This window comes from Myotis lucifugus, unplaced genomic scaffold (assembly GCF_000147115.1).
Source record: "Myotis lucifugus unplaced genomic scaffold, Myoluc2.0 scaffold_164, whole genome shotgun sequence".
Classification (NCBI taxonomy): Eukaryota; Metazoa; Chordata; class Mammalia; order Chiroptera; family Vespertilionidae; genus Myotis; species Myotis lucifugus.
This window is the reverse complement of record NW_005871212.1, coordinates 2609154-2623402: the sequence shown is the minus strand read 5'-3', so window position 1 is coordinate 2623402 and position 14249 is coordinate 2609154. Positions and strand designations below refer to the sequence as shown.

Genomic DNA, 14249 nt, shown 5'->3' with positions numbered 1-14249 from the left:
AGGGGTTTTATTGGGGGCTGGTCACAAAGGCACCTCTGCCTAGCACATACCAAAGTTCCAGGCTCCCAGGAGGAAAGCAGGTGTTCATTAAGACACATGGCTTTTATCATCAGTCTAGGCACAGTAAGCCAAGCTTATCAGTCTGGGGAAGGAGGCAACCTCCAAGAGCCAGGTTTCCAGTTGCCAGGAGGGGGCCAATCTTTCAAGCAGGCCTTCCCAAGGATAGCAGCCTCAGGCCTGCTATGTTTACCCTTTTCCGCACAGGGCACATAAAGGTTACCATGTTTTCTCACTTCATACTCTATCATGAAAATTTCCTTTATTATGAAATATTCCTCAAAACAATTATTTTAATGATTGTATAATACTGTCCCCTTTTTTAAAAAAATTTTTTTTATTGATTGTTTTTAGAGAAAGAGGAAGGGGGGGATACACTCAAATCCCAGGCTGCCCCCTTTTCAGAATTTACCATGTCCTTATAGTTGAACAGTTTCTGAGCATCTGCTATAAGTATTTGATGCATACTGGTGAACAGGTAGCTTTATAAACTTCAAGTTTTTTTTACGTATATTTCTTGGGCAGTGTGATGGGGTCTCATCTCTTTAAAGGCCCCACACACTATTATCTTCTAGGAAAGAAGAGCACTTCCTATTCTTTGTCCCCTCTCCCTAGTCGTAGGCAACCACTAATCTACTTTCTGCCTGTGTATCTTTGCTTATTCTGGACATTTCGTATCAATGCAATCATATAAAATGTGGTCTTTGTAGTGGGCTTCTGTCAGTGTACTGTTTCCTAGGTTCATCCATGTACCTAGCAGTGTCAGTCCTTCATTCCTTTTTGTCTCTAACACTGCACTGTACGGATGCACCACATTTAGTTATCCATTCATCAGCTGATGGACATTTGGGGGGTGCTTTCACTTTTTGGCTGTTGTGAATAGGGTTGCTTATTTGTGTGTAACTTTCCGTGTGGGATGCTTTCCTTTCTCTTGGCAATATATCTAGGAGTGGAACTGCTGTGTCATGTGGTTAATTCTATGTTTACCATTTGAGGAACTGTCAAACTATTTTCCAAAGTGACTATACTATTTTACATTCCCACCAACAGTATAGGAGGGTTATAATTTATCCATATCCTCACCAATACTTGTTACTGTTTATCATTTTTATTATAACCAACCTACGATTGTGTGGTTATCTCACTGAGGCTTTGATTTGCATTTCCCTGATGGCTCATGATTTGAACATCTTTTAGACATTTGTATGTCTTCTTTGGAGAAATATCAATTTAGGTTTTTTGCCCATTTTTTTAAATGGGTTATTTGTCTCAACTTGTTTGTAGAATTGAAAAATATTATTTTTAATCTTTACCAAGTTGATATGCAAAAACAGGTATCCTCTTCTTCCAATTTGCATTTATTAGTGAAGGTAAACTTTTTTTTCATATATTATTGATCATTTGAATTCCTTTGTTGGTGAATTATCTGTGTTCTTTGTCCATTATTTCTTGGGATATCTGGATTAAATGTTTCATTCTGAAAAGTTTAAGATCTGAATAAGTTTCATTTTAACCTAAGGTATTTTTCCCACCCAGCAAGTAGAAGCCCTGGATCTGACTGAAGGCTCCATTCCTTTTCGAAGCTTATCTTGAGGTTCTGCCCACTGATAGAGCTGTGGTTACTCCTTGGGAGTGACTGGTGGGCAGCACTGGTGAGAAGACTGCCCTTTTTCTCCAGCCGTGTCATTGCCACGGCAGCTCTGCACACACCAGGCCTCCACTTGAAGGAGGGAGAGTGGTTTATCTACAGCCCCAACCTTCTCAGGGAATCCCCATATCAGTGGCCTTTGGACTATTAAGTCAGAAATGAGTGACGTTACTCCTTCTACAAAGATTTCTTATTCTCACATCCCAGCAGGTTGCCACCCACCTATCCCCTACACAGCCCTTCTATTTCAAATTAGAGATTCAGAATCTGAGTTGCAATCATCTTAAAATTAATAAATTATTAAATGATCCCTGATTTAAAATAAAAATCAGAAAACGAATTCTTTTTTCAGATATGATTAAAATAGCTTTAATATTAAGCTGATTTAATATTAAAGGGCTAAAATAATTGCCAGCCTCTTTCCTTTCCACTTCCTAAAATTACTATGAAGGGATAGTTCAATCTGACTCAAAATTACATGGTTCATCAAAGCTGTGTTCCATTTGACAGAGAAGCTTTAATGACTAATTCCTTTACGTACATTCCCAGAGCTAACTAAGATAAGCCGCCATTCCAGCTCATAGATAAGAACTTTTCTTGCTCCTATACTTTACCCAACTTCTGGCTGGCCTGGAATTGCTACACCCTAACCAGCCCACAGATGCGGGGTCAAGTTTCTAGATAAGACATAGGAATGTTTAGGATTAGATTTGACTGAGTAATCAGACCCAAATGACATTACTTCTTACTGAAAAGTAAGAATGCTAGGCCTGCTAGAAACACCAGAAATGCCCATGGGTTATTAGAGGCAGTGAGGGTGGGCATGGGACTTGAGCCCGTGTCTTTCCTGGCACTCTAAGATGGGCTGTGAGCAGAATGTGTGGGAATGCTGGGACAGCTCACCTGTCCATCTCTAGACACCCTTCACATGCTCCCTGGCTGAGGGCTGTCCAGTATCACTGCACGTCCTTTAGGCACAGTGACCTGTGTCCCACTCTCCCTCCTCGCGGCCCAGGACGGTCAGACAGGGTAAATCCATACTCCCACACCTCCTTTCCAAGGGAAAGAACATCTGACTCATGCCTGGCCATTTGGAAAATCAAAGGCCCCTAGGCCTGAGATTGGTTCCGGGTGAGCAGCTGACATAGGACAATCAGTACCCTTCAGGCTTCATTTTCCATATCAGCTGTGAACCTAGGAGGACGTGAGACTGGGCAGCGCTATAGCCCCCTTACCACAGCAAGGGACTGTCTCCCCAGAAATAAAGCTAACCCAGGGGAGCAGAGCTGAGAAGCTGAATCTCCATGGCAACATCTGAGCCCCAGGTCAAGCCATTCCTCTAGACTTCTCAGTTACAGGAGGCAATGCATTCACTTTTGAAACAGGGGTATAATTTACATATAATAAAATACATATATTTTGAGTACATAGTTCATTGAGTTTGGACAAATGTATAAATCTGTGTAACCATTACTCCAGTAAAAAAAAAAAAAAAAATTTGAACATTTCTATCACCAAATACTTGTGCCTGTTCTAGAACTTCATATTAATGGAATCACACAGTGTGTATTCTTTTGTGTCTGACTTATTTTGCCCAATATTTGAGATTCATTGATGATGTTGCACATATCAGTGGTTTGTTTCTTTTCAGTGTGAGTAGAATTCCACTGTAGGGATGTTTCACAGGTGTATATCTGCCTAACCCATTTGGATTGGATTTTTCTGGCACCCACAACTAAAACAGGCCTGAGAATAAGTTCACCCAGAGCAAGGGTGGGGAACCATTTTTTCTGCCAAAGGTCATATTTATAACATCATTCACTGACCATACACAACTATCAACTTAAAAATTATATTGCTATGAAAATGCTCCTAGATTTATTGAATTTCAAGTCCCACCTGTGGTTGCCTTCGCAGGACATCCCCACCCCTGACCTAGAGCAGTGACGGCGAACCTATGACACGCGTGTCAGAGGTGACACGCGAACTCATTTTTTTGGTTGATTTTTCTTTGTTAAATGGTATTTAAATATATAAAATAAATAAAAATATAAATCTTTGTTTTACTATGGTTGCAAAGATCAAAAAATTTCTATATGTGACACAGCACCAGAGTTAAGTTAGGGTTTTTCAAAATGCTGACACGCCGAGCTCAAAAGGTTCGCCATCACTGACCTAGAGTGAAAACTCTACTTGTCCTGCATGCCCTTACTGTACAGTCAGATTGTTCAGCTGGAAACAAGTATTGAAGAGCAGGACGACCTAGGCAAACACTGGAGGCACTCAGTTTGAAAGAAAGGGAAGGATACTTAGCTTACCCCTGCAGAGACTGGCACTGAAAAGGTGGATAGGCCAGGCCACCGGGAAGGCAGACACAAAAAGAATGGATCAGTCTTTCCTCCCAGACTGGGAGCCTGCTCTGGGCAGTACTGGCGCCTGGCACCTTCTATCTGGAGAACTGGGGGGCCCTTCTTACACACAGCTACAGAAAAAGCCCATACATGTAGATGCGCTTCCAGCAAACTGAGGGCACGGTGTGAGCTTGGGGTCCCCAGGTCAGAAATAAGACTGAGTGAGGGATGACAGTGCAGGATCTCCTGGCTACAGACCCTCAGATAGGGGGGCATGGGGGGCAGGTGCTTTCTGCTGCTTCTCTAGTGCACATTATTTTCTCTGCCTTTCTCACTCCTTCCTAGTTACGTAACTCCTCACTCAAACACCAAACTGGAAACAGAATTGTTTGTTTATGAGTTAGCCAGAAGCTGTTAACCAGAAAGCACAGAAATAGCATGCAATACCCTGCAATATACAAAAACGTTTCATTTAACTCTTCACCACGCTAGAGATTCAGAACAGGTTGGATGAACAGAATCCAGCTCTTCCACATCCATAACAATTAAAACATGAATCTAGCACTTGGAAAGAGCCTTCCTGCCCTCCCGGATCTCCACCAGGGCTGCAGCCTAGGTTCAGCTGCCTCCCTATAGCATGCCAACCCATTCACCCACAATATGAATCAACACTCAGCCATAACCTTTAACTAGAGCAGTGGTTCTCAACCTTCTGGCCCTTTAAATACAGTTCCTCCTGTTGGGACCCAACCATAAAATTATTTTCGTTGCTACTTCATAACTGTAATGTTGTTACTGTTATGAATCGTAATGTAAATATCTGATATGCAGGATGGTCTAAGGCGACCCCTGTGAAAGGGTCGTTCGACCGCCAAAGGGGTCGTGACCCACAGGTTGAGAACCGCTGAACTAGAGGCTCCCTTCATTCAGTTCTACAAATCTTTATAAACACCTACTGTGTGCAGCTCAGGTGTTTTTCAACATGCTGAATGAACAGCAAAGGTTTACAATCACCAGTTTCCATGAATCAAATGTATTTCTAGACCCACCTAATGACCTGCTTATTTCAACCAGTAAGATGTAGTCACCAGCAGTTAATAGTCCTTATCTAGGAGGTGACCGTAAGGGGTGGGGGCTGGGATGTATGTGTGATTTTGTACACTTATGTAATTTTATAACAATTTATGCTCCTTTAATAATACAAATAATATTGAAGAAAAAGAAACTACTTCTGGAATGGCTTTCAATCACCTGCCTTTTCTCTTCTTACAATCCAATCTGAACCCTGGGACTTCCTGAAGGCATATGGCCATAGTGAACTCGTGGGTCTGGCCGGAAAGGCCAGAAAGACCTGTATCTCTCCCCATCTCTGGGGCTGCAGGCGAGAGGCCTCACTTGCGCTGGCACCCCTTGCTGTCCACTGTGGCACACACTCAGTCCTCTGGCTGGGCTACACCTGCAGTTTCACTGTCCTCTGTGGCCACCTCCAATGTAGCCTTTGTGTCACGAGACTCTGGTACCTGAGCCAAACGCGGAAGTGGTGATCAGCCTAAAGCCAATGCCTGGTCTCATCAGGTGGTGTCTTGGAATCCATCCAAGTAGCCCCAGGAAGCAAGGGACATTCACAGTGGTACAGCTCATCACCCTGACTCTCCTCTGAGTCACCATGAAAATTCTATTTCTGCCAGGGGACCCCTCCTGGCCAGGATCCCAGAGTGTGAAAAGGTATTTGTCAGACACACCCTCTGGGCTTCCAGTGTGCACCAGTGCGGTTAGGCAGACCCTCCCCAAGGCCATGACCAGTCTGGGTGCATGCAGCCCGGGCTTTAGGACTTGTCTCTGACAATGATGGGGTCCAGGGTGGGGAGGAGGCAGCATCACAAACCTTCACATCCCTCCTCCTCCTCCACCTGAGAAAAGATTCAAGGCTCCAAGGGGATGGGCCCAAATACCTGGAGGGACATCACCACTATTCAGTAAAGCTGGAGCTGATGAGCTCCCATGACCTGTGCTCCATGGACTGGCCCAGTGGAAGGCTTCCCCACACACGTGTATAACATTAAATTATACCCCACTGAGACGAATGGTGCAGGGAAGGAACTGGGAGGAGCTTCTGGGTTTGAAAAAACCACCCCTGCCTTCAGTGCTGGAGCCTCCGGGAGGCCCAGAGTAAACAAGACGACCATAAACCAGGACACTGTGAACCTTGGGGCCCTCTCCAGCCTGGAGGTTCTATGAATAAGAAACAACTTCTCCTCCAGCTCTTGAGTAAAAACAATGGAGCTAAATTCATTTTGGGTCATTAGCGTTCCCTGAGGATGCAGAGGCAGAGATAGGACTGACAATGCTGCACTTTGTGAGGACTCTGCTTCATTTGGGCCCTTTCAACAGTCCCAGGGAACAGCTTTCTCTAGTTTTTCTCCAGCTGGTTTTCTCTTGGCCAAGAACAGGTTTTCCTTCGGGTTTTAAGACTACAACATCTGAGGAGCCCTGGAGCTGGCCCTGCTCTCAGGATGCAGTGTGATAGAAACTTGCTTTACTCTGCGTTAACCATAGGCCAGAACACACATTCTTCAAAGACTTTCATTAGGATGAGCATAAAAATGTATGTTTAGGGGAAAAAAACACTCCATTTCCACTGGTCTTTCTCTTAAGAAAGTAATTTGTAATACAATCTTACAGAGCTGTACCTTTATGTAAACTTATGTAAAGAAAGGAAAAAGTGAGAAGCCACAGAGGAGAGAAATATATTGTGATAGATCAGAAAGTGTTCTGGTTTTTGTATTTACTTATTGATTTTAGGGAGAGAGAGAAACATAGATTGTTCCACTTACTTATGAATTCATTGGTTGCTTCTTATATGTGCCCTGACCGGGGATTGAACACACAACCTTGGAATATTGGGACGATGCTCTAACCAACTGAGCTACTGGGCCAGGGCAACTTTTTTATTTTTAATCCAAAGACCCCCATGCTGTCAGCCCAGGTCGCTGGGGGGTGCCCATGCCTGACCTGGGGTCAAGTTGTGTTCGTGTCTTTAGATTCTGTACAGCCAAGTCCTGTAAAACTCCAAAAAGACCTTGACTTATCAGGAGCTTCCCTCTCTGCCAATGACTGTCTCACACATTCAGGGACCAGGCCCAGCCAGCACAGCGAATTTTTAGGCAATTAGTCTTCATTGTACATACAAGTCACACAAAACAGACTCCACCGAAGTTGTGGCTATGGACTGTGGACCCCCACATCCCACTTTTTGATCTATGGATTCAAGCAAACAAGCTGACTCCTGTCCAAGCTATGGGACAAAGCACCAACTCCCCTCACAGCTCAGCACCCCAGGAAATGAGGCTCTCTGTGAACAGAAGCCATACTGAATCAGTGGTTGAGTATGCCCCAGAACCTGATGGTGGTCAAGCTCCGAGCTGTCACTCAAGAAATGCTTTGGAATGAGTGGAGCAGAATGGCATTTTCAAGAAAAGAGGAAAGGTAGGATACAGAGAACAGGATGGCCCAGCCGGTGTGGCTCAGTGGTTGAGCACGGACCTATGAAACAGGGCACATGCCTGTGTTGCCGGCTCTACCCCCAGTAGGGGGTGTGCAGGAGGCTGCCGATTAATGATTCTCTCTCATCGCGGATGTTTCTAACTGTCTTCCTCTCTGAAATCAATAAAATATTTTAAAAAAGAAAGAAAGAGAGAGAGAGAACGGGATGAAAGAGAAGCTCGACTTTAGTAGAAATTAATTTGGTCCTGTAAGAGTGCACAAAATTCCAAAAACAGGTTGGGGGAGCCTGCTTGGGGCAGCCTACATGATGCCCTGACATCTCTAGTCTGGAGGGTCCTCACTACTCCTGGTTGGCTCACCCTCCCAACAGTGCAGCAGCTGTTTCCAATCCTCGAATCCCGACTGGCCTCCTGGGACCCCTCCACCGATTCTCTTCTCCCCCTTGAATCTTCAACAAACCCACCCCACCCAACTTCTTCACCTTCACTCAGCTTTAAAAAGGCTCTAGACTTCCTCATTCTGAAACAAACCTGCCTTCTTCTCTCTTCTTTAACCCCATCTCCCTGCAACGACTATCTTCTCTGCCCTTCTCTCCTGCAACTGCCACATGGACTCTTGGCCCCAACTCTCATTTACTAACAACCTCCAAGGACTAAATCCTAAAAGACTAAGTCTTCTGACTTGTCAACCTCACTTCTCCTCCACTAAAAAGACTCTCTCAGCCCAACCTGTATGGCTCTGGGGTTAAGCTTCGACCTATGAACCATGCGGGCTCAGTCCCCAGTAAGGGGCCTGCAGGAGGCTCCGATCAACGATTCTTTCATCATTGATGTTTCTATCTTTCTCTCCCTCTCCTTTCCTCTCTGAAATAAAAATATATTTTAAAAAAATACTTTCTCAGCTTCCTCAACTCTGCTGCTACCCTCCTGGATTGCCTCCCATCTCTCTGCCTGTCCCTTAAGTGGAGGTACTATACCCTTCTGTCTTGGGTCCTTTTTCACAATATCCCATACTGGTGGCCCCAAAGCCACATCCCCAGCCAGGGTGCTCTTGGGGCTGCCAAGTCCTTAGTGTAAACTCCCCCATTGGAACCACTACATGGAGGCCTCAAGTCCACCTGCCCCCACACCAGCCTCCTGGGTCCCCATGTCAGTGAAGCACATGACCATCCACTGAGACACCTAAGCGACCTCCCAACCATATCCTATCCATTAGTTCTTCCCTTCCCTGCTGGCACTGCTGTTGCTCAGGGAGGCCCTCATCATTTCAACCTCCTCACTGGATCACTGCCTTCAGTCTGTAAGGGGTGCAGGCTGGTAGGAAGGATGGGTGGGGAGGCTGTGTTTACACAGCACGTTACATAACTGGCTGAAAAACCATCAACAGTCCATATCAGAGTAGGAAGGACAGAGACAATGGAGATCCAAGGGTTCAACCCCAGGCCCCAAACTCTAACTCCCCCACTGCCTGGCTCCACCACTGCCTCTCCCCATCTCCCACCAACCAACAACTCGGCTGTCAGAGTGGTCTTTCTGTGACATGAATCTCACATGTCTGGTCCTGCATAAACCACTTTGATGGATCCCTGACTCTCTTCCCATGCATTCAGGAATCACAACCCCCGAACAACCTCCACTCCCCAGAGGCTTCCGTCCATTCGTCTCAGTGGGGTGTAATGTAATGTTATACACGTGTGTGAAGCCTTCTGCTGGGCCAGTCCATGGAGCACAGGTCATGGGAGCTCATCAGCTCCAGCTTTACTGAATAGTGGTGATGTCCCTCCAGGTATTTGGGCCCATCCCCTTGGAGCCTTGAATCCTTTCCCAGGTGGGGGAGGAGCAGGGATGTGAAGGTTTTGATGCTGCCTCCTCCCACCCTAGACCCCACCATTGTCAGAGACAAGGCTTCTTCTCTACCTATCATTCAAGGAGCATTTGTTTTAGGTCAAATTAGCTTCTACCACACATCAGGAAGGGTTCAATGTCAGCACCTTTTATTTATTTATTTATTTATTTATTTTATTTAATCCTCACCCAAGGATATGTTTTTATTGATTTGAGAGAGGGGGAGAAAGATAAACATCGAACTGTTGCCTCCGGTATACGCCTGGCCAAGAGTCGAACCCGAAACCTAAGTATGAGTCCCGACCGGGAATCGAACCTGAAACCTTTTGGTGTAAGGGATGATGCTCCAACCAACTGAGCCACGTGGCCAGCGTAACATCAGCACCCTTTTTATCTTCATACAAAGAACATTCTTTGGACTGGTATGATATAGCACAATGATCATGACAAGGTCTCCTTTACAAAAGACATGTTTCTCGTTGTAAACCAGTGATTCATCTAATTTCACACCCATTATTCTCTTATCCACGGAAGCTGCATCTAAAAAACATCCAACTCTATCTCGTCATGGCTCCCTGGCTATCTACTCTTTCCCGGGCACATCCTCCTCTTGGAAAACCTGTTCTGGAAGACTTGGGAACCTAACCCTCACAGGTGTTCTCCATCTCTCCAGCCCCTCCCTCAGTCATTTCCTCCAGATGGTGCTGCAGTTCAGACCTCCTCCTGTTCAGAGAAACAATTCAGGGAGGACATGAAGTCACAGAAAGAGGTAGCAACTCGCAGGAGGCTAGAGAGCAATTTTGTGGGGGTGGCAGTCAGGTTCCCGAGCCCTAGGACTGAGATCTAGTGATTCCCAGGCCTTGCCTCCTTCTGCAATTCCATGCCCTGTGATCCTCTGTCCCAAATGCCACACATAATTAGAAGTTATAATCCTGTAATTCCATGATGACATCTTTGAACTTAAATATACCTTAAAACTACTCTTTTTTTAAAATGCTAAAAGCAATCCACTTAAAAAAAAATTTCCCCACTCTGTCCTCACCTGTTCCCTGATCCCCCTCCAGTCCCGGGGATCCCCTGGGGCCACTGCTCCTCACCAGAAAGCAAACGCCTCACAAGGAAGGAGGAAGATGCCAAGTCCCTTTACCGCTGGATCGTTAGGCTTTGAACAATTAAGAATTGCTTTTTCTGTGGGAAACAGTTTCACTTCCCTGTTTATAATTACACACTTTACCTTCGGTCATCTATCTTATAAAAAACAACAATCTCTCAACCCACCCAGTTACACCTGGCCAGGCGCCAAAGGCTATTTTTAGACTGGCGGGGACCTGCAAGGAGGAAGGGTGGAAGGTGTCACCGACTCGAGGCTCAAAAGCATCTCCGTAGCCCTGGCCTTGCCACCTGCGGGCATCCGAACGGCCCCGCCTCGCGGGCTGCGGTCGGTTTTGAGGGTCTGGGTGGGAGGCCTGTGTGTGCGCGGAGGGTCGCCTGGACGTGCCAAGTTACCGCGAAGCCCGCACTCGCCCCGGGTGTCTCCAACAATCAAATAAATCACGTTTGCCGCGCTCAAGCCCTCCTGGGCGACTTGGGGTGGAAGAGGGGGCGACGCCCGGGGTCACCCCCCACCAGCAGCTCTCTCCTGCCCTCTAAAAATTCAAAGAAACGGATACTGGAAGCAATGCAGAGGCAGAGGAAGACCGCCAGCCGCCTGGGGTGCTCCCTCCATCCCCCCCGTGCCCCGGCCGAGCGCTCGGGTCCTAATGCGCCGCAAAGAGGAGGACGGGGTCCCTTCCCCAGGCCCACCCTCCCGGCCCCGGAAGCCACCTGCTCTCGGAGGCGGGGGACGTGGCCGTCCCACCCCTCTGCACCCGGAGCCTCGGCCCGCCTGCCCCAGGCCAGCGCGCTCCCTCCCCGCTCCGGCCTGGTCGCCCCCGGCCCCCCGGCCGTGCCCTCCACAGCCCGGGGAAAGGAGGCCTGCAGCCCGCAGCTCGCCGCCCTCCCGAAGCCACCAACCTTCCGAAAGTAGCCGTCGTCCTTCTTCTCCGGAGACGCGGGCAGGAGAGCGTCGGTCATGCTGGCGGCTCGGGCGCGAAGAGCCGACTGAGGCTGAGCAGCCGCTCGGGCCCACGAGAGCGCCCAGACCCGCCCCACTCCGCCCCGCCCCTTCCCCTCGCGGCCGCCCCTCCGGCCCCCTCCACCCACCACCCCGGGGCCTGGCCCGGAGGCCGGGAGCCCCAGGGGGGGGCCGCCAAGACCCCGCCCAGCGCCCCGCCCCGGCTCCTGATTGGCGGGTGGAGCCGGCGCCCGGGGCGCGAGGCGGCGGCGCGCTGCAGACGGACCCCCAGCTGGCGTGGCTCTGCTCTCCCAGCCTCCGGGGTCTAATCTCGGCGTCGAGCTGTCTCAGCCGGAGAGGGGTGGGGGTTCAGGGGCGCGCCGGGGTCCCCGCGGCCGCAGCCAGCCCAGGCTGGCGACCCGGCCCTGCTCCTGGAGCCGTGGGGGCGAACGCGGCGAACTAAGGTAAAGTCGCGGCTCCTGCCCGCGACTCCAGGGGACAATGATCAGACCTGACTCCTGGTCGAGGGCGAAGCTGAGCGCCGGGCTGGCCGCCGGAAGGGACCCCGGGCCGAGGCCGGGACGCCAAGGGAGCGTTGGCTGCACCACCCAGGGCCTCAGCCAGGTGACTCAGACCGGTTGGCGTGGCAGTCCACTCCCGGTCCCCCCACCCTCGCTGCAGAGACGGGCAGATCCACTGGGAGATGCAGGCGGCCCCGGGAGCTGGGGTCCGCCCGTGAAGGGGTCTGCAGAAAGGGTTTTGTACTTGAGAGACTCGAGGGTTGCCCTTGAACACGTTTCTTAACCACCACTTCAAACCCAGTTTTCTCAACTGCAAAAGGGGGCCGGGTCACCCTCTCTTTGGTCGAAAGTAGTTCAACAAAGGAGCGTGTTAAAGCTCTTAGCTGGGTTCAGGGACGCACCTGGCTTAGCCAAAGTGGGACTTAGGGGACTTGGTTCGCTCTACTGTCTCACCCGCCCGCCGCTGACCCGCAGACTCCGGACGCCGCCTGACCGAACCGAGTCCCACAACCTGCGGTCCGGAACCCGCGGTCCGGAGCCGGAAGCTCCCAGCCTCGGGGGCCATATCCTCCCTCCCCCCAGCCTCTGTCCTGCAGTCACAAAACCCCTCCCCAGTTACCGCTGTGTTTGGCGGTCGCGGTGGATGCCACAGGTAGAACAAAACAATCTACTTTCAAAACAGCTAAGCGTTTTCTTATAGAAAAATAATAATAAATTTTAAAAGGAGGTGCACTCGGAGTTCTAAAGTTTTAAAATAAATAGTAGCAACAACCAAGTAAATGTCAACAACAAAAAATCCACCTGTCACTACCAACTCCAAGATTCTGCACAAGAAAAGGTGTTTCCGGAAAGGGCTGTTTTAATTTTAAGAAAAAAACCTGGACAGTTTTAACCAGCTCAGCGCTGGGACAGGTGTATGGGGAAACTCTAGCAGGTGCAAACACTACCCTTCTCTCTTAGGGTAAGAAGTAATGAGTATCAAGCTAACGTAATCATGTTAGTCATGCTATGACCCATTGCCCTGCAAAAGTACTAGCCCTGATGTGTGTGAGTGTGTGTGTGTGTGTGTGTGTGTGTGTGTGTGTGTGTGGTGGGGGGAGGGATTAACCAAAGAACTACTTTAAAAAATATTTTTATTGATTTCAGAGAAAAATATTTTTATTGATTTCAGAGAGGAAGGGAGAGGGAGAAACAGAAACATTGATGAGAGGATCATTGATGCGCTGCCTACTGCATGCCCCCAAATTGGGATGGAGCCCTGCAACCTGGGCATGTGACCTCCTCGTTCATAGGTCAATGCTCAACTACTGAGCCATAGCAGTCAGGCCAAAGAACGAATATGAATATATGCATAGTCCATGGACACAGACTAATAATTTGTGAAGGCCTGGGGTGGGGTGGGGACTGGAGAGGGGGATGGGGGGGCATATATAATACTATCAACAATAAAAAATAAAAAGAAAAGAAAACTTTTTTCCAAAACCACACATATACAAAAAGTATCCCCCCGGGGGTTGGGAGTTAAAAACAGCTGCTTTGGTTTCTGGGATCCTGGGGGTGGTGGGTCACTCTAACATTTGTAATACTACTGCTGTTACTACTGCTTCCATGATAATAAAGGTGTCAATAATAGGACCTCAACTCTAGCCAGAAAATTTATAGATGTTATGTTTCATTCCCATGACCCTTCTGCAAATAAATTGATTAAATAATCTCCATTTGATAAGACTAAGGCTCAGAGGACTGAATGGCCAATGGCACACTCCTCTGTGTCTGAGATTAGTTTTAATTCAGGCCTGCTGATTCTAGTCATTCACTATCACCTTCAGATTTCTACCACCTTGAAGCTCCAGTCACTTTTCGATTTGTCTCATGTACGTTTCACTTGTACTATTATTGATTTAATAGTCTTTAAATTTACTCACTGTATTTAAACAAACATTACTTAAAAAAACAACTAAGTCATAACCATAAGGAAAAAACCAGCAGCATTTTGCCATATAGGGAGATACACATAACAGTTAACATAGTGAAGCCCTAGCTGGTTTGGCTCAGCGGATAGTGTGTCGGCCTGTGAACTGAAAGGTCCCTGGTTCAATTCTGGTCAAGGGCACAAGGGTTGTGGGCTCGATCCACAGTGGGGGACTTGCAGGAGGCAGCCAATCCATGATTCTCTCATCATGGATGTTTCTATCTCTCCCTCTTTTTTCCTCTCTGAAATAAATAAAAATATATATTTTTTAAAAGTTAACATAGTGAAAAACAAAATCT

The 14249-nt window shown here is 47.9% G+C and overlaps 1 protein-coding gene across 3 annotated transcripts in view; it reads right to left on the bottom strand.

The window, feature by feature from the left end:
* The window catches only part of RHPN2 (rhophilin Rho GTPase binding protein 2), a 54570-nt gene extending 43024 nt beyond the window's left edge, over positions 1–11546 (bottom strand). For 2 of the 3 annotated variants that reach the window (XM_006095985.3, XM_023759876.1), the window contains exon 1: positions 11418–11536. In XM_006095985.3, the coding sequence (XP_006096047.1) occupies positions 11418–11477 (60 nt within the window). In that variant the 5' untranslated portion in view covers positions 11478–11536. Of the gene's footprint in view, positions 1–1370; positions 1535–11417 lie in introns of all 3 variants that reach the window. The other variant, XM_023759874.1, reaches the window with a different exon arrangement.
* Positions 11547–14249: the final 2703 nt, after the last annotated feature.